The sequence below is a fragment of the Salmo salar genome, chromosome ssa13, assembly GCF_905237065.1.
Source record: "Salmo salar chromosome ssa13, Ssal_v3.1, whole genome shotgun sequence".
Taxonomy (NCBI): domain Eukaryota; kingdom Metazoa; phylum Chordata; class Actinopteri; order Salmoniformes; family Salmonidae; genus Salmo; species Salmo salar.
In genome coordinates, this window is record NC_059454.1 from 90,161,842 (window position 1) to 90,182,843 (window position 21,002).

General features: G+C 44.1%; 1 protein-coding gene across 4 annotated transcripts in view; it reads left to right on the forward strand.

The window, feature by feature from the left end:
- Window positions 1-21,002, forward strand: part of LOC106568101 (protocadherin alpha-C2) — a 62,395-nt gene that overhangs the window by 31,146 nt on the left and 10,247 nt on the right. For 3 of the 4 annotated variants that reach the window (XM_045692362.1, XM_045692363.1, XM_045692361.1), the window contains exons 2-3: window positions 9,294-9,352; window positions 19,071-19,156. In XM_045692362.1, the coding sequence (XP_045548318.1) occupies window positions 9,294-9,352; window positions 19,071-19,156 (145 nt within the window). Of the gene's footprint in view, window positions 1-2,836; window positions 6,560-9,293; window positions 9,353-19,070; window positions 19,157-21,002 lie in introns of those variants that run through there. The other variant, XM_014138131.2, reaches the window with a different exon arrangement.

The following is a 21,002-nucleotide window of genomic DNA, read 5'->3' on the forward strand; positions in this document are numbered from 1 at the left end:
TCGACCACTTTGGGTGTGAGGTCAGATGCTAAAAAGAATGTATCACTTTCTGGAGTTCATAGATCATCATTATGTTGTGTCAACATGAAGGGGAATGGAGCGACGCCATCAGCCTTTAATCCACTTAGACAGACCCCTCTCCCCCTACTCACTGTCCTGTGTCCTCCCCTGTCCATCTCGCTCTATCTATATGTATCTCTCTAGTTGAAATTCAAATATTATTATAAATATTATTGACAGGAGAGGTACCATCCAATGTTGCAAAAAGCCATTTATAGTACACAGAAATAACACACAAGACATTGCACAAGTAATCAAAATACCACACAGAATAAAAGATTGGACTGGAAATGGATGTTCATTCCCAACTCTATGCTCGTACTCTCTCTTCTATCTCTCTCTCTCTCTCTCTCTCTCTCTCTCTCTCTCTCTCTGTCTCTGTTTCTCTCTCTCTCTCTCTGTGTCTCTCTCTTTCTTTCATTCTCACTCGAAGAAGTATTTATATTTTCACTTTGTGTTTGCACAGAATCATTTTGAACTTTCTAAGAGGCACAGTTCTGGGACGCAAAGACAACCCCCTGACAGTTTTGCAGTAACTTTTTGTATGTTGAGTTTTGGAATTTGCTATTTTTATAGAACAGGAGAAATGTACCTATCTCTTCAACTCACACTTTTGAGATCTCTTTCACACACTGTATCTACAGTATCTGTGTACTCTTTATTGTGTTTCTGTCTTTCCATCTTTCTTCCTGTCTGTGTCAGATATCTTCCTGGTCTTGTTGATGAAAAGCAGACCCAGGTCATTAGTACACAGTGTCACTTAGTGTTCCTGTGAAATCTGTTCTGGACCTGCCGTTCTTGACTCACTAGGAAGGGTTGTGTTTTATATACACAGTGAGGATGATATATCTCAGAGTCTACAACAGGAAAAGGCTCTTATTTACAACGTGGAAAACAGATGAGGCAGCTGCCTGACAAGCTCCTTAAAAGAGACAATTAGATAGACAAGATTTAAGATATGAGCCAGGATTGTTCTGCCGTGTGTGTAATTGATAGGATTGTGTTGTTTTTCAGGCAGTGATAACCATTCCCTCCAGCTGAAAGACTAAATGTCATGTTGTTCTCTAATCTCATGTCAACAGATGAAAATCAGGATATAAAACCAGGAGATGACTAATTCTTTAAATGATTTAGTTACTGCTACCCTTATTTGTTAGTGTAAAGTTGGGAAATGATGCAAACTGTCTAAGTGGAACCATTCCAGATGTCATTTGTCCCTTTGGTTCTTCAGTATCCAACACCATAACATGGCATGATTGATAAACGTTTATTACTGGTGTGCATCAACAGAATCTCTAGAATAGATTGGCTATGTTAGATATGTCTATGTGACCTTTCCACCCAGTATTCCTTTGCGAGTCCAGCTCAGAGTTCTCGTTTCCTCTTCTTGTGATGGGGTCAGGGTGTCTTGGTCAGCCAGAGTTGTTCGGATGTGGGTTATCCCTTGCATGTGGCGAGGACTGCGGATATGGGCTGGTCTGTAGTCCGCTGCTTACTGCTGGAATAATTCACCCAGATCCCAAGATCCCCTGGTTCGCTCTGAATGATCTGTCCTCACACTGACACATAGCCTTGCTTGGGTTTAGACTTACAAGTCCATGGGCCTGTGTTGGAGATAATGGGCTTTTCAGGAATGAGTCAGAGCCGTTCTCTCTTTCTCTCAAACACATACACACACACACACACACACACACACACACACACACACACACACACACACACACACACACACGTCGCAACATCAAAAGTAAGTAAACACTACCTTTCACATTTGCGTTTACGTTATAAGCTCATAGAGTGTGTAACACAAGCAAATCGTTCCATTCAACGGCCTGTTAGATATAGCTAAAGCTATTGACACACTGACTTCACTGCTCTCGGTACAAAATGTATTGAGCGTCATTAACTTTGGTACTCAAGTTGTGATTTAATGTGTCACCTGAATTTATTTCACTGAAGTCAGCGCCCCAAGCAAAGTGTTTCTCAGCAAATACATGACATTGGCAACACAATATCATCTTGAAGTCTTGTGCACTCCTGCTTTTAACCACAGAAAGAAGCTTCTTTCTTTTCTGTAGGAAAAACTTGATCTACAGATGTAGGATCTTAATTTGATCACCCTGTTTCAAGGGAAACTTTCCTGGTTGCAGGAAAACAACTTGTAGTGTATTTGAAGTTTAAAAAGGCTTCTGAAGTTTGTAATTTCCACTTTGTAATTATCAACCCCAAGAAAAATGTACATTAATTATAATCCATATAATAATTCACATTTCCTGTTGCTGCAGGATTATATTCCTGCTGTAGCAAACTGGCTCAAATTAAGATGCTACATCTGTATTTGTTTTCTTGGATGGCAAGGTTCATTAATTATATGTTAATTATATGCTGGAGCAAGTTTGTGTTGGCGATTTACCAACTTCAAGATATTTCTAGTCCAAAACGGACAGTATACGACTGACTTTGTGTTAACTTGCTCAATGAGAACTGCATTAAAATCCATAAAATTACAGTGAATTCTGCCAGTGCCATAAACAATGTATGCCTACAGATGTTATAAAGACAGATGTTTTAAAGTGTCTTCCCAGTAATAGGCCTAGGCCTACCACATGTTCCCCATTCGCCAACTCTTGTGCACAGGACTCAATTGTCACTCTGAATAGACAGTAGTCTCAGAGTGACAGATTCATGTACTCCAATTTTGTTGATGGATGCACAGAGAGCGTGCCTGGGGCATGCTGGCCAGTATGGTCTGGACTGTCTCGTGTAAATCTGTTAACATTTTGACAATGATGAGGATGATTATAATAATCTTGATGATAATGAAGATGACGATTATTATTGTGATGGTGATGTGGAAAGTGATGGTGCTGATAGTTAGGTAGATGGTGAAGAAAATAAGCGGGTACCGCGTGCACAGTCGTGATACAGAGAGGGAATGAGACGTAGGGCTTATTGGGGACAACGGGCATGTTAGATGTGATTATTTGAACTGACACTCTGAAGTCTAGCACTGACAGAGATCCCTGTGTTAGAGGTTGTGGATGTAAGGGCAATGCCAGTGATCTGCATCGTTAAATGCCTTTCCCAAATGTGGAGGTGCAGGGTGCGCTATAGCAGAGGACATAGCTATCAGAGCTGCTTTAGGGGAAGCCGCCATGCAGCGGTTCAGGTTCAAACAAATCAGGGCAATTCCAGTCCCCAAAACGTGCCATGTTTGAGATCGGCTACCTGTTGTAAAATTTGACTGCAGGGTTTTGCGTCGCAGCATGAGGCAGGCTAATTGCACATTTTGATATAATGATTTTAAAAAAGGCTAGAGAATAATTGGTGGGACAACCCAAATTAACAATTTAATTTTCAACCATACCGCTGTGCTGGTTTTCCATATCCATTTAAACGAGTGATGTATTGCAGTGTTGACTCAATTTATCATGTGCACAGACACGGTAAATGGCCATAAATGAAACCAATCTAAGGCGGTGGATTTGTATTCAGTTCTGTTATTTTTCTTAATTAAGGTTCTGATATGTGAAATGCAGCCAACCGTCTTTGAGCACACGGACCCTCCCCCGCTGCTCTGCACCGACACCATAACATTGAGCACTGGAGGTAGAGAGAGACACATGGAGAAATTGATGGGGAGGCGGGGGAGGTTGCACCAGTAGGGAAGGAGAAGAGGAGAAGGAGAGAGACCGTGAGCGCGCGAGAGCGAGATACGCAGCACCAGTGGCAGGGAAACACACCCGTCTGCCGCGCGCCGAGGAGAGAAAAAAGACATCACGGACAAAGGCAACATGGATGCATTGGAGAAGTATCCGTTCAAACAGATAACGGAATGGATGTGCCGTTCCTCCTGCACTTAACGGGGAACCAATTATCTTATTTTAATGCGGTGGTGGGAGGCGAGGTACTGCAAGCTAAAAAGGCGGAAAGCTGTATTTAATCCGTCTGCGGATCCCATGAGCTGGCAATGGCTGTTACGGGGATATGTAACTGTATAGGAAACAATGTGGCTCATTCTTTTGTTGTATTTTTCTTATTTTGTGGCCTTTCACTTGGACAACTACGGTACTCTATTCCTGAGGAATTAGAAAATGGAGCGGAGGTGGGGGATCTTGTGCAGGATTTGGGGTTGGATATCCGAAAGCTCTCCAATCGAAAGATAAAGGTAACCTCCACCACTGGAAAACGGTATGTGGATGTCAATCCCAAAAATGGAAAATTAATTGTCAATGAAAGAATCGACAGAGAGACGTTGTGTGATTTAAGCAGCACCTGTCTTATAAATTTAGAGGTGCTTGTTGAAAACCCATCTGAGGTGCACAGTGTTGAGGTGGAGATTGTGGATGCTAATGACAATGCGCCGAAGTTCATTAGAGATGAGTATCAATTGGAAATTACAGAATCGGCTTTACCAGGGTCTCGTTTCCCCATTGAGAATGCCCTGGATCCGGACGTGGGATCCAACTCCGTTCGTCAATATCGACTAAGCCCAAACGAACACTTCGCGCTGGATTCCAACAAACCCTCCATCAACAGCAAGCACATTGAGCTCGTGCTCAAAAAGCCCCTTGACCGCGAGCTGGCGCCTTACCACCAATTAATTCTGACTGCTGCAGATGGCGGAACACAAGCAAAAACCGGTTCAGCTAAAATTAATGTGCGAGTCCTGGACACCAATGACAATGTCCCAGTATTTGACAGCTCAGTGTACAAAGTAAAATTGTTAGAAAACTCCCCAAAAGACACACTGGTCATCAAATTGAATGCCACAGACCTTGACGAGGGTACCAATGGTGAGGTGTATTATTCTTTCAGCAGCTACACTCCTGAGAGAGTCAGACAGATGTTCAGCATGGACAGCAACACGGGAGAGATCAGAGTGAGGAGCAATGTGGACTATGAAGAAACCAACTCTTATGAGATGTATATCCAGGCCATGGATAAAGGCCCTGGTGCTGTGGCAGCCCACTGTAAGGTGGTGGTGGAGGTGGTGGATGTGAATGACAACGTCCCAGAGATAGTCCTGTCCTCTCTCTCCAGCCCAGTGAGGGAGGATGCCCGGGCTGACACCGTGGTGGCCCTGATCAGTGTCACAGACCGGGACTCTGGTGCTAACAAACAGGTGAGCCTGGAAATACCTCCGGGCCTCCCCTTCAAGATTAAGTCCTTTAGAAACTACTACACCCTGGTCACCTCCGCGTTCCTGGACCGTGAAACCACCGCTGCCTACAATGTCACCCTCAGCGCCACTGACGGCGGCACCCCACCCCTCTCCTCCCAAAAGACCATACAGGTGGATGTGGCTGATGTGAATGACAACCCGCCACGCTTCGAGCAGACCTCCTACACGGTCTATGTGACGGAGAACAACGCCCCCGGGGCCTCGCTGTGCACTGTGAAGGCTCAGGACTCAGATGTCAACGAGAACGGACGCATCACCTACACTGTCCTCAATGACAACAACCACGGGATCCCTGTCACTTCTTACGTCTCTGTGAAGGCCGAAACGGGAGAGGCCTACGCCCTGCGCGCCTTTGACTATGAGTCACTCAGGGAGTTCCACTTCCAGGTCAAAGCTCAGGATGGGGGCATTCCGCCCCTCAGCCGGGTGGCCACTGTCTACATCTACATCATGGACCAGAACGACCACGTGCCTGAGATCGTCAATCCCCCAGGCAACGGTTCGCGCTCCACAGAGACAGTCCTGAAGAACGCTGAGGCTGGCGCCCTGGTGACTAAGGTGGTGGCGTATGACGCAGACGCAGGTCCCAACGCCTGGCTGATCTATGTGTTGGATCAGTGCACAGACTTGGAACTGTTCAAGGTGCATGAACACACGGGGGAGATCCGCACCACACGCAGGGTCTTGGAGGACAACTCCACCTCCTTCAGCATGACGGTGCTGGTGAGGGACCACGGCCAGCCGCCTCTCTCCTCCACCGCCACTGTCAATGTGGCTGTCATGGAGGTGCCACCCAAGGTGACCCCTGACCCTAAGAGGGTCATCCGGCCCCACAGCACCCTGCTCTTTTCTAATTTGACCCTCTATCTGATCGTGGCTCTGAGCGCCACCACCTTTGTGTTCCTGGTAACTGTGGTGGTGCTGGCCATCGTGCGGTGCCATGCCTACTGCACCCAGCCTGGCTCCTGCTCCCCCTGCTGCGTATCCCAAAAGACCCCCCCTGACGGCGGGAGCAGCAGCATAGTAGGTGGTGCTGGGGGTGGTGGTGGGGGACAACCCAATAACAATGTGGCGCTGCGGCGAGACCTCAAGGTGGAGCCTCACTACATTGAGGTGCGTGGGAATGGCTCTATGACCAAGACCTACTGCTACAAGACCTGTCTGACGGCCACCTCAGGCAGCGACACCTTCATGTTCTACAACACAGGCCGGCCCATTAGCGGCACCTGGGGTTCTGAGCGCTTCTTCACAGGAGGTAGTGGGTTTGTACGGAGACTAAGCATGCCCGACGCTTCACTGCAAGTCTGCCCAGAGGTGCGTCATATTTTTCCTCTTCTATTAAGCCAAATGACTAACAGGTCATGCATGGCATAACAGAAGTATAGCCTCACAATCTTCAGCCTCTCCAGATGACATACTAGGCCAGAGGTGTCAAGCATACAGCCTGCGGGTGGTTTGAGTACAGAAATTATTTAAAAACGATATGCTTTTCTCAATATACTTTAAAATGACTAAAACCAAATTCAAATTGTGTAGAAATTATAATGGACCTACATTTATAAACTTTCTTGACTGTGTCCAGCTCGCTAATAATCACAGAAATGAAAGCTAGACAGTCTAGGAGAATCAAAAATGTTAAAAACGAAGGATAGAGGACTGTCTTTTGCAAATTTCGACAGTGAGGAAATATTACACATTTTCAGAGCGGCTCTCTGGACCATGTTGAAGACCGAATGCGGCCCCCAGATTGCTCAACGAGTTTGACAGCCCTGTACTAGGCTTTATATGTATTGGCTATGTTGGTGCTGGTTGTCTTTAGATGAGTGTTGTAGAACACATTCCATCCTACCACTGTTCTTTGAACTGTCTGTTACATGAAGGGCTGTAGAGGCTCAGTGGTTTTACATGCTAGCTGAAGTCCTTCATTGTCATATTGTTTGCTTTGTTGTCATATTCATTTTATTTGCCAGTACATCTTGAGACTGCGTCAGATATGACATGTTTCTTTGTGTGTGTGTGTGTGTGTGTGTATGGTTGTGTGTCCGTGTGTCTCTTAGTTCCTCTCTCTAGTTGCACAGTGTAGCTACTTCCTCCACCCAGTCCTGCTGTATTTCTGATTATTCAGGGGTTTGTAGTTCACTTTGATGTTGTCATCACATATTCAGTCAGTGCAGGTCATTTTGACTCTACCACTGGCTCATTCTCTATCCAAGTGTGTTTGACTTCATCATATCTCACAGTGTCAGGCTTTGTGTGTGCCTGTGATTTCACCAGTTTAAATGTGGCTGCACATTGTATTGTGTATCTGTCTGTCTGTCTGTGTGCATGTGTGTGTGTGTGTTATTTGTGTCTGTTTTTTCTTTAGTCACAACAACGTCTGTGTTAAATTACAGTAACTGAAAGATCCTCTCATAACTTTACTCCTGTATTCCTTCCTCTCCAGTCTGCCACATTGACTCCTCACTCAGAGTTCTCTCTAGCAGTCTTTCCTGCTGTCTCTCCTCTCTAGAACCTATTCCACTGCAGCACTATGCTGCCGTCGGGAAAGTGTTGGCATTCGTGGTCGAGCATGGCTTAGGAGTCAAGGCTGAGTGCTACAGGAAATGAAAAATAAACAGCCCTGCATATGTTTACCACAACAGGGCTGGAATGTTAAGTATTGCAGCAGCACTCATGATAAACATGTTCTCTAACGAGGAACCACAAGTTTCGTTTTCGTTTAACCTCAGTAAAACTCCCAATAGGGGTGCTTCATTACAGACTAGAGCTCAAGGAATTAACGTTCCTGGAGAGTGTGCTGTATTCAGCAGATATGTCTATTGAAATCCACGGGCTCTCTGCTTACATTAGCCATGTTTTAAGGTTGATTTGCTGTATTTTTGTCTGTTTAATTGGCGTGAACTCATGTTTACTCTAACGAGCAGAGATCTGGGTTGTGTCCTCTAATGGGCTGGCTGTCGTACGATCTGATGCTCTGCTGTTTCAGCGCTCTGCTCTCGGGATTGCATAGGCTGACAAAACATTGTCAGAATATAGTTCGGAGGCCACATGGGGTTGATTGGAATGTTTTGGGGTTTAGGTTGTGGTCGTGGATGGGTCAAGATGGAGCAATGAGCAGAGGCAGCATCTGGCCAAGATAAGAATGGTGGTGGAAATGAAATTAACCTCCAGCCCCACAAATTAGATTGACTCAGAGAGGTTGTGTCTCAGAGCAGGAAATACTCCCTTCAGAATGAAACTAATTAAAGAACATTATGTACCCTCTTTATCTACTGAAGCCTAAACAGGTATGAGTCTTAAACTACTACAGTACTCACCCCTACCCACAGATCTGATGTCTAGGGCTTCTGATGATGTCAGTGGTTATGATTTGTGTTTTCAAGATGTACATATTCAAATCTCTGAAGCTCCATTATGAACCTTCATGCAATGTGTAAACCTTGTGGAACCAAACTACATGAATTGAAAAAATACACATCAACATGGAGCAGCCTTCTGGAGGAGAACATCAATGAACTTGAGTAATGTGTAACTGCCCTAGGAGAGCCGCCCTTAAAACCTCTTAACCCCAGCCCAACATGAGCAGGGATGGAGGATGTGGTTGGCCTGGTGATAGAGGGGCTCATCCTGATTGGATTAGCTCAAAGCCCAGCTGCAGTGTGACTGATGAGGCAATAATTTAAAAGGGCTGCCTGGAGCTCTGAGCTCACGGCACTCAAGCAAACTTCATCAGGACCACACACACACACACACATACACACACACACAATACGACAAACTGACTCATACACAAACTCCTCAACCTCTCACAGAAGAACTCTCACACACACAGGGATACAGGTAATCTAAGAATGTATCAGTGTGTCTCCCAAAGTCATTGCTTTGGTAAAGGGCACGTGTGTGTGTGTATCTGATGGCAGTGGCACACTGTCTTCCAGAACTGCAGTGTTCCAATCAGGATGCAGAGCTGGGATGTGCACCATGATTAATTAATGAGACCATATCTGCCCCCCCACTCTCTCTCTCTCTCTCTCTCTCTCTCTCTCAGCCGAAGGCCCCGAATGCTGACTGGCAATACTCCACTTCTCTGAGGACAGGGATGCAGAGGTAAGCACTTTACTCTTTTGCCCTCTTGTAAATTCTGCCCTCAATTAAAAAGATTCCCAAGCCCCTTACCACTTTTAGCTCTTAGAATTACAGTATATTGCTTGAAGAGAGCATCTCAGTGAAACACTATCAATTGCTTGGAGGAATATTGTTGAAGTGTGTAGCCAAGGAAATGTTGAACCCATTTTACAGTCCAGAGTCGCCATGCTTGTCTGCACAACAAAGACTGGGAGGCACCCACTCTGACTACTGCACTCTGCAGAAGCACCTGCCTGCAGATAGCATAACATGACCACAGACAGGTCTCAGATCAGATTAGCAACAGCCTCCATAACAACTAGTGGCTCCTCAACATGTGTCTGACCCCACTCAGCCCCTTGTTGCCCTGTTTGGGCCAGCTGTGCCCTGGCTGTCCTGTCAGCCACCCCAGAGGGGTACACACACACACACAGACAGTCGGGCAGAGCCATGCTGTTCCAGCCAGGCCCCAGTAGCTCTGCTCCTCTGCTCTGCCATAGTGTATATAGGTCATCTACATTCCGAGCGCCGCTCTTCCCAGATACACAGTCTTTCAGAAGGAACCGTGAAGGACAAATGAGCTGATGAACTGACTGAGAGCTTTCTCAGCCTCAGATAATCACACACACTAATACATGCATGCACATGCACGTACGCACATGCACACACACATGTACACAAACACACACACATACACACACACACACACACACACACACACAAATGCATGCATGCACACACACACACTATAAAGGGCTGCAGACTGTTTCGTTATTTACATGAATGTGTTAATCAGTAGCCCCTGGTGGTGGGGCGGTTGGGGGGGTGTGTATGCTATCTTGGGTAAATAAACAAAACAGTAGGAATAATCTTTTTGAGTGTTAACTGTGTTACTGTATTGTATTATACTGTATTATATGGACAGTATTTACACACATCGTTCAAACCATGATAAAGCAGAAGAGAACATGCAATTCTAGTGCAGCACATGCGGCCTACAAAGTTACAAGTATAGGCTAGCGAATTTGATAGTATCTAACAGGTAATAATATAACAGGTAATATCTAACAATTCCACAACAAAACTAATACACACAATCTAAACTCGGCAAAAAAAGAAACGTCCTCTCACAGTCAACTGCGTTTATTTTCAGCAAACTTAACATGTGTAAATATTTGTATGAACATAACAAGATTCAACAACTGAGACATAAACTGTACAAGCTCCACAGACATGTGACTAACAGAAATGGAATAATGTGTCCCTGAACAAAGGGGGGGTCAAAATCAAAAGTAACAGTCAGTATCCGGTATGGCCACCAGCTGCATTAAGTACTGCAGTGCATCTCCTCCTCATGGACTGCACCAGATTTGCCAGTTCTTGCTGTGAGATGTTACCCCACTCTTCCACCAAGGCACCTGCAAGTTCCCGGACATTTCTGTGGGGAATGGCCCTAGCCCTCAACTTCCGATCCAACAGATCCCAGAAGTGCTCAATGGGGTTGAGATCTGGGCTCTACGCTGGCCATGGCAGAACACCGACATTCCTGTCTTGCAGGAAATCACGCACAGAACGAGCAGTATGGCTGGTGGCATTGTCATGCTGGAGGGTCATGTCAGGATGAGCCTGCAGGAAGGGTACCACATGAGGGAGGAGGATGTGTTCCCTGTAACGCACAGCGTTGAGCTTGTCTGCAATGACAACAAACTCAATTCGATGATGCTGTGATACACCGCCCCAGACCATGACGGACCCTCCACCACCAAATCGTTCCCGCTCCAGAGTACAGGCCTCGGTGTAACACTCATTCCTTTGACGATAAACGCAAATCCGACCATCACCCCTGGTGAGACAAAACCGCGACTCGGCAGTGAAGAGAACTTTTTGCCAGTCCTGTCTGGTCCAGCGACGGTGGGTTTGTGCCCAAGGGGTTGTGCCCAGTTGATGTTGAGATGTGTCTGTTACTTGAACTCCGTGAAGCATTTATTTGTGCTACAATTTCTGAGGCTGGCAAGTCAAATGAACTTATCCTCTGCAGCAGAGGTAACTCTGGGTCTTCCTTTCCTGTGGCGGTCCTCATGTGAGCCAGTTTCGTCATAGCGCTTGATGGTTTTTCCGACTGCACTTGAAGAAACTTTGAAAGTTCTTGAAATCTTCCGGATTGACTGACCTTCATGTCTTAAAGTAATGATGGAGTGTTGTTTCTCTTTGCTTATTTGAGTTGTTCTTGCCATAATATGGACTTGGTCTTTTACCAAATAGGGCTATCTTCTGTATACCAACGCGTCCTTGTCACAACACAACTAATTGGCTCAAATGCACTAAGAAGGAAAGAAATTCCACAAATTAACTTTTAACAAGGCACACATGTTAATTGAAATGCATTCCAGGTGACTACCTCATGAAGCTGGTTGAGAGAATGCTAAGACTGTGCAAAGCTGTCATCAAGGCAAAGGGTGGCTACTTTGAAGAATCTAAAATATATTTTGATTTGTTTAACACTTTTTTGGTTACTACATGATTCCATGTGTTATTTCATAGTTTTGATGTCTTCACTATTATTCTACAATGTAGAAAATAGTAAACATAAAGAAAAACCCTTGAAAGAGTAGGTGTGTCCAATATTTTGACCTGTACTGTATAGTCTACCTTTCATAATATTTCCCCTAATGTTAGTAGCCTATACCTCCTCTTTCTCTCTCTATTGTTGCTTCATTCCTCCTTCCCTTTCAACAGATAAATGTAATACGTTTTGTTGTCCTCATCTTCATCATTCTAATGACATCCTTGAATAATATAGGACTATAATTAGATGCAGACTGCTTTCACTTCTATTCACGAAGACTGATGGTTATGGGTCTGAATAGATAACTGCTATAGCCTACCGCCATCGCACTTTCACTCTTCTTTCAAACTACCCGTGAGTTATATTGGCTGCTGTATTTAACATTCAGCAAACAAGAGCTTGTGTACCTCTTCAAATAGTCTATTGTTATAAGAAATGCTAAAATAATTATGTCCAACAAGCTATTCCAGTCTAACTTTTTCTGCATGGGACACCAAAAGCTAAGGAGTAGTTTTTAAGGAGAGGCCAGCAGAGCACAGGTGCTTGCGTATTGCGCAAGAGATAGAGGCTGCAAGTTAGAAGCTTATTATGCATAACCCATCATTAATTAGCTAAATATAAGGCTAATACTGCATTGAATGTATTACTTCAAAGAGGTAGGCTAGGACATCTATATATAGGGCTATATATCAATCTAGAAAAGGATGATCTATTTTGGATTCAATTTGAATGGGGGTGATGGAGAGAGAGAGAGAGACTGCTCGCGCGTGCACTGATTTAAAGCAATAATATTCGAGTGATAGGCTGTTTTAAAACTCTGGAGCTACAATTAAAACAATTATAATATTTCCAATGAAAAAACAAGGTGACCCCTGAAAGCCAGATGGAGATGGTAAATTAGTCGCTCATTCTGTGTTTATTTTACTGTAGCATAGGCTATGCTGCAGAAAATGTAGGCCTACCTTTCACAAAAAGAGTTCCCATGATGAGATGATGGGTCTTCATGCATTGTGAACTGCGCTCCATACTGAGATGGGCTGTCTGTCCCCACCCTGAGCGTTGATTCATCATGCAGAGGCTTTAGAGAAGCCAGATTTAGATAACGCATATAATTTAACAGTTCCTTCTCACCCAATGATCTTCATATAAATAATGTATTATAATTTCTGGTTTCTTGCAGTTATTTATCACGGGAAAAGGAAGTGGTTTTGGCCGGTAAATCTTGGTAACCGGGTTCCCGCCATTCAACCCTAGTGTGTTGTGTGTGTGTGTTTATGTGTGTTGAGGGAAGGGAAGGGAAAGGGAAGGGAAGGGGAGAGGGTGTGAACACAGACGGCAGAAGACATTTTAGATTAATAACAGCACTGCTATACAAACACATTAATATACTCCTCCAGGGGCAATGCTTCTCCCCTGCATACAATTTAGCCATTCTACAAGAATTACGCAATCATCTGCTAAGAGTGCAGGTCCTCCTTTTGTGTAGTATCTAAATGGAGTCTGATTTTCCGGTTTGGTTTTAATGCATTTGAGTAGGATATTTTGATATATTGGATTGATGATCTGGTATGCAGAGAGATTGTGTATCATATCATGGTGACATAGAGTCTCATGAACTCTCATGAACTCTCACCAATCTCATAGACTCTCATCCACCATCTTGGCATTGCTGCAGCAGTTTCAAATGGTACACTCCCTATACCTCTTTCTGCACACAGCCAATCCAAACCCTTGCTTCCATATTCTCCACCCACACACATCCTCCAGACACCCCATTCTGACACACCCCCACCCACACCCCTCAGTTCATATCCCTCACTCAACATCACCCAATGGGAAACCCACTATAAATAGCCACATCTCTCTCTGAGTGATGTGTATTGCAGCAGAGGGCAGGATGGCATATAGTTCATAAAGCAGAGGGAGAATAGACACTGCGAGCTGCATTGCAGAGGCTACATCCAGGGCTAGCTGCTCCTCTGCAGGCCTACATGCTTTACATGTATTATGCATGTTTAGGAAAAAGGGTGCGTGTTTGTGTGGGTCTGTGTTTTTATGCGTATGGCCTTTTTTCGTATGTGTGGTTGCCAAGACAAATAATGCAGTCCTGAATGCATCTGTGACTCATACATGCCCTCAGGTTTGTGTGTGCATTAGATGTGGTAGTGATTGTGAATGTTGGAGTAGCATGGTTAGTTGTGACAAACAGTGGATAAGAGTTGACGTACAATGCACTCGGAAAGTATTCAGATCTCTTGACTTTTTCCACATTTTCTTATGTTACAGCCTTATTCTAAAATTGATTAAATATTTTTTTCTTCATAAATCTACACACAACACCCCATAAGGACAAAGCAAAAACAGGTTTTTATATATCACATTTACATAAGTATTCAGACCCTTTACTCAGTACTTTGCTGAAGCACCTTTGGCAGCGATTACAGCCTTGAGTCTTCTTGGGTATGACGCTACAAGCTTGGCACACCTGTATTTGGGGACTTTCTCCCATTCTTCTCTGCAGATCCTCTCAAGCTCTGTCAGGTTGGATGGGGAGCGTCGCTGCACAGCTATTTTCATGCTCTCTAGAGATGTTCGATCGGGTTCAAGTCCGGGTTCTGGCTGGGCCACTCAAGGACATTTAGAGACTTGTCCCAAAGCCACTCCTGCATTGTCTTGGCTGTGTGCTTAGGGTTGTTGTCCTGTTGGAAGTTGAACCTTCGCCCCAGTCTGAGGTCCTGAGTGCTCTGGAGCATGTTTTCATCAAGGATCTCTCTGTACTTTGCTCTGTTCATCTTTCCCTCAATCCTGATTAGTCCGTCAGTACCTGCCGCTGAAACACATCCCCACAGCATGATTGTCACAAAAAGAGCCGTGTTGAATAGACCAAACTGCAGCGGGAATATGGATGCTCATATTTTAATTCAAAACAAGGAATAAAGCATCCACTGGAAAACAACACACACGACAGGAACAGTCTTACAGGCATACAAAACGCAGTGCAAGAACAACTATCCACAACCCCAAAGAAAAACACACACACCTATATAGGACTCCCAATCAAAGGCAACTCAACACACCTGCCTTCAATTGGAAGTCCCAATCACCAATACAAACATTCACACACACAAAACTGCCACGTCCTGACCCCAAAACTAATACAATAGCTCCATCTGCTGGTCAGGACGTGACTGATGCTGCCACCACCATGCTTCACTGTAGGGATGGTGCCACATTTCATCCAGACTTGACGCTTGGCATTCAGGCCAAAGAGTTCAATCTTGGTTTCATCAGACCAGAGAATCTTGTTTCTCATGGTCTGAGAGTCTTTAGATGCCTGATTGGTAGAGTGCTGTAGAGATGGTTGTCCTTCTGGAAGATTCACCCATCTCCACAGAGGAACTCTGGAGCACTGTCAGAGGGACCATCGATTTCTTGGTCACCTCCCTGACCAAGGCCCTTCTACCCCGATTGTTCAGTTTGGCCAGGCAGCCAGCTCTAGGAAGAGTCTTGGTGGTTCCAAATTTCTTCCATTTAAGAAATGGAGGCCACTGTGTTCTTGGGGACCTTCAATGCTGCATAATGTTTTTGGTAGCCTAATCCAGATCTGTGCCTTGACACAATCCTGTCTCTGAGCTCTACAGACAATTCCTTCGCCCTCATGGCTTGGTTTTTGCTCTGACATGCACTGTCAACTGTGGGACATTATATAGACAGGTGTGTGCCTTTCAAAAATCATGTCCAATCAATTGGATTTACCACAGGTGGACTCCAAATAAGTTGTAGAAACATTTCAAGGATGATAAATGGAAACAGGAGCTTTCAAGGATGCTCAATGCACCTGAGCTCAATTTTGAGTCTCGTAGCGAAGGGTCTGAATACATATAAATAAGGTATTTCAGTTTTTTTTTTGTAATACGTTTCCTGTCCTTCTCTCCTCCTCCTCAAATCAAATCAAATTGCATTTGTCACATGCGCCGAATACAGTGAAATGCTTACTTACAAGCCCTTAACCAACAATGCTTTAAGTTTTAAGAAAACAAAAGTGTTAAATAAAAAATAGATAATCAAAAAATGTATAATAAAATTAAAATGAACAAATAATTAAACAGCAGCAGTAAAATAACAATAGCGAGGCTATATACATGGGGTACCGGCACAGAGTCAATGTGGGGGGCACCGATCAGTCGAGGCAATTGAGGTAATACGCCCATGCAGGTAGAGTTAAAGCGACCATGTATAGACAATAAACAGAGAGTAGCAGCATGTTTATCAAATCAAATCAAATCAAATTTATTTATATAGCCCTTCGTACATCAGCTGATATCTCAAAGTGCTGTACAGAAACCCAGCCTAAAACCCCAAACAGCAAGCAATGCATGTGAAAGAAGCACGGTGGCTAGGAAAAACTCCCTAGGAAAAACTCCCTAGAAAGGCCAAAAACCTAGGAAGAAACCTAGAGAGGAACCAGGCTATGAGGGGTGGCCAGTCCTCTTCTGGCTGTGCTGGGTGGATATTATAACAGAACATGGTCAAGATGTTAAAATGTTCATAAATGACCAGCATGGTCAAATAATAATAATCATAGTAGTTGTCGAGGGTGCAACAAGCACGTCCGGTGAACAGGTCAGGGTTCCATAGCCGCAGCAGCATGTTTATGCAATGTTTCCTCTGTCGCTCTGCCTCTCAGTCAACACATCTGATGGGAGGTGAAGTGATACACGACAGACCATGATAACCCAAGGGAAGCCAGATTGTCAACTTACACAGACCAGTGTGCAAAGATATTTGCACGCACCTTAATTAACAGACACACAGGCACACACACGCACACACACACACACACACACACACACACACACACACACACACACACACACACACACAAGTTCCCAGATACACATCAAACTGCGATTATATTGGCACACTGGAAACATCCACCAAATGAAATGCTGCCGGGCTTACCTAAACAGGACTGATTAAAAGCATGGTGTCAACCTTGAAGGGATAATTAGAGCATTAGAGGAGGAAGTGTGTATGAGAGTGGGTCTGTGGGTGTCTGATTGTATAGTTATTTTGATATTGAAAGTGTATCGTCTGTTTCCATTTCCTTTTTGGAGAGTATTTTTAATGAATGTAGTATTGGCTGGACTATGGGAGTCACTTTCTTGACATGTATTTAAACTTTTAACCCTTAAGCTTACCGACTGGGGTTATTTTGACCCCAGAGGGGTATTTTTTATCATATCACAAAAGTAGTTTATTCAATTCTTCAAAATGTTCATGACTTTGTCTAACCTAATTTAGTAAGCGTAAAAAGACGCCTGAGCGGAGGTTCCACTTCCGTTTTTCAGGGTAATTGGAAGTTATGTTGAAAATACTGTATCCCTGAAAAACGGATGGTGGTGTTTTCTGGTCACTCCGCACAGCCTAGACTTTGTCAGTCAAGTTGTTCTTAACAAATCTAAATCATTGTTTAGTTTTTCTGTATCTATATGGACTTTCAAAATCTCATTTCTAGTCCTTTGGGGTCATTTTGACTCTAGCCAAAAACACCTAATTCCCCCTATACCAGCACTTCCCAAACTCTGTCCTCGGGACCCCAAAGGGTGCTCGTTTTGGTTTTTGCTATAACATTACACAGGTGATTCAAATGATCAAAGCTTGATGATTAGGTTATTATTTGAATCAGCTGTGTAGTGCTATGACAAAAACCCAAAAGAGCACCCCTTGGGGTCCTGAGGACTGAGTTTGGAAAATCCTGCCCTATAGTAATTTGATAAATTGGACCTTTATTTTAATCTAGGTTTCTCTGGATACATACTATTAAGTAGTACACATCATCAGAGGGTGGAAGGGGACCTGTATCATTCATTTTGACCAGATAGACAGATCACCTGCAGAGATACACTGCAGCTAGCTCCCCATGTACTTGCCTAAGATTGTACTTTTCAATACCACATCATATGACTGTGTACAAAACCAAAGTTATTCTCCAAAAATTCTTTATTCTACTGAAAATGTGATATAAATACCAGCATTCCTATAATATCCTCCAATATTCTATATGTGCAACTTATGATTTGGTTGCTATATCATTTGCGTGGAAGTGACTTAAAACATGTTGGCTTACTTTTTAAAGCATGCTGCCAAAGCCCCTACCACTTCCATTCTTTCACTAACAGCGATGCTGGCTGTGGGATAATTAGATAAAGAAAACTAAGCCATATTTGTTGTTCAATGTCTCAAAGGATTACTTTTTGAATTGAATAGAATCCCCTTTTGCAATTTTATTTTAATTTTTTTAAATGGAAGTAGTTTTTACCACATACATATGACAAAAGTAATATTGATTAAAAAAATCTGAAAATACATGATGCTATATGATGGTAAATTAGCTTTTTATTACTAATGTGGATTGTACTTTGTAAAACTACACATTTATATAAAAGAAAAAATCATATTTTCATTTTCCAGAATATGCAAATGAATAATAATTTTGCTAAAATAAGTCTGTTTTAGTCTTTATTTATTTATTACATGTCTAATGGTGTTTTGATAAGACATAAGTTGATATTTTTTTATTATTGTTGTTTTTTCCAATAGTTTCTTCTTAGGTATATGTAAAATATGTTGGTAGCTTGAGTGTTGCAAAAAAACAATTCATAGCCTTTACGTGATCCATACTCAGAGAATGATGGTCAAAATATAAATTGTGACCTGAACTCAAGTTATGACATCACCCGGAAAAATATTTGAATATGAACTTAACTGGCAGCTATTTGTGATGTCATGAATCGGAATATTCAGTCCTGAATTATGACATCGTATGGGAAAACTATGACAAAGAACTGAGTTGGTAGCTTATGGTGATGTCATCAATCAGAATGTACAGGCTTGAGTTATGACATCAGGCAGCAAAACTGACCAAGGACTGAGTTGGTAGCCTATTGTGATGCCATCAATCACAATGTTTGAGGTTTTCTAAACAACCTGGTGGGCCAGCACACACATCTGGCTGGTTTTGATAGGCTATGACCAAAGCTGTACTTTACTTTCAGCTCATTAATGTGTTGATACGGCAGTGGATAAGGATGTATCTAATGAGCATATGTGAATGTGTGTTTTGTGTTCCAGCTCGGTCCATATGGAGGAGTCGTCAGTGATGCAGGGAGCCCAGGGGATGCTGGTCCAGAACTGGCCCACAGTGTCCAGTGCTGCAGGTGAAATGGCTGGCTGGGTGGGGGTCAAAAGCACACAGTGTTTATCTGCTGCCTGCTCCTGTAATGGAGGCACCCTGCACACATAGTGATGTGAAATGACAGAAGATAAATAGAAATAAGGAAGTCAGATGGGAAACATGCAGGTGACCTTTTAGAATCCCTGCCAGATGAATAGTAAGCATTAGCGCTGAGACTCCAGAGGGAGCATGCTGGAAAGACTAGAGGAAAGCCAATGACAGACAGCAACACAATCTGCCAAAATAAAAGAGCCAATGAGAAGCTGTTACAAGACAAGCAAATGTGGGCTTATATCTGTCTGTTGGTCAGGTAGGGGAAATTGGGACAGACTTTGATAGGTGACGTGAAGTGTGACACTGCACCATGTCCGACTTAACAGTTGTGATGGGGTGCTGCTGGGAGTGGTACATTTGAAGCCATTGCCACTGACAAAAGAAGAGAGAAATCAAGGCATTCATTTGTCCATATACTCAGTATCTTAGATAAAACGGAGCGAAAACAATTGCCTTTGAAGACTATTTTAGGAATCTGTCTGGTAGTGAAGAGAGGGATAACTAGACAGCGAGTGAGAGAGACAGAGAGGGCTGACTTCATCACAGTTGACTGGTTCGCTCCTGTGGTTGTATTCTGAGGGGTTGTCAGAATGCCTAGGCGCTGGTTTGGTGTTCCTGTCAGCTGCCTGCCTCCGCTCTAATGCCTGCCAGCCCAGGCTGAGGACTCATCGATTTACTGTCCAGTGACAGGAGTTAGAACACAGGTGTAGGACCCTAAGGTGGTTGAGGTATCATCACGGTGATGGACTGAAGTGTGTCTGTTTATGTGTGTGTGTCTGCACAAGCTGAAATTGAGTTGGGAGATTGAGGGAGAGAGAGAGTGGGGTTAACGAGAGGGAGAGCGAGAGTAGGGTTAACGAGAGGGAGAGAGAGAGTAGGGTTAACGAGAGGGAGAGAGAGAGTAGGGTTAACAAGAGGGAGAGAGAGAGTAGGGTTAACGAGAGGGAGAGAGAGAGTAGGGTTAACGAGAGGGAGAGAGAGAGTAGGGTTAACGAGAGGGAGGGAGAGAGAGAGTAGGGTTAACGAGAGGGAGAGAGAGAGTAGGGTTAACGAGAGGGAGAGAGAGAGTAGGGTTAACGAGAGGGAGAGAGAGAGTAGGGTTAACGAGAGGGAGAGAGAGAGTAGGGTTAACGAGAGGGAGGAGAGAGAGAGTAGGGTTAACGAGAGGGAGGGATAGAGAGAGTAGGGTTAACGAGAGGGAGGGAGAGAGAGAGTAGGGTTAACGAGAGGGAGGGATAGAGAGAGTAGGGTTAACGAGAGGGAGGGAGAGAGAGAGTAGGGTTAACGAGAGGGAGGGATAGAGAGAGTAGGGTTAACGAGAGGGAGGGAGAGAGAGAGTAGGGTTAACGAGAGGGAGGGAGAGAGAGAGTAGGGTTAACGAGAGGGAGGGAGAGAGAGAGTAGGGTTAACGAGAGGGAGGGAGAGAGAGAGAGTAGGGTTAATGAGAGGGAGGGATAGAGAGAGTAGGGTTAACGAGAGGGAGGGAGAGAGAGAGTAGGGTTAACGAGAGGGAGGGAGAGAGAGAGTAGGGTTAACGAGAGGGAGGGAGAGAGAGAGTAGGGTTAACGAGAGGGAGGGAGAGAGAGAGTGGGGTTAACGAGAGGGAGAGCGAGAGTAGGGTTAACGAGAGGGAGAGAGAGAGTAGGGTTAACGAGAGGGAGAGAGAGAGAGAGAGTAGGGTTAACGAGAGGGAGGGAGAGAGAGAGTAGGGTTAACGAGAGGGAGGGATAGAGAGAGTAGGGTTAACGAGAGGGAGGGATAGAGAGAGTAGGGTT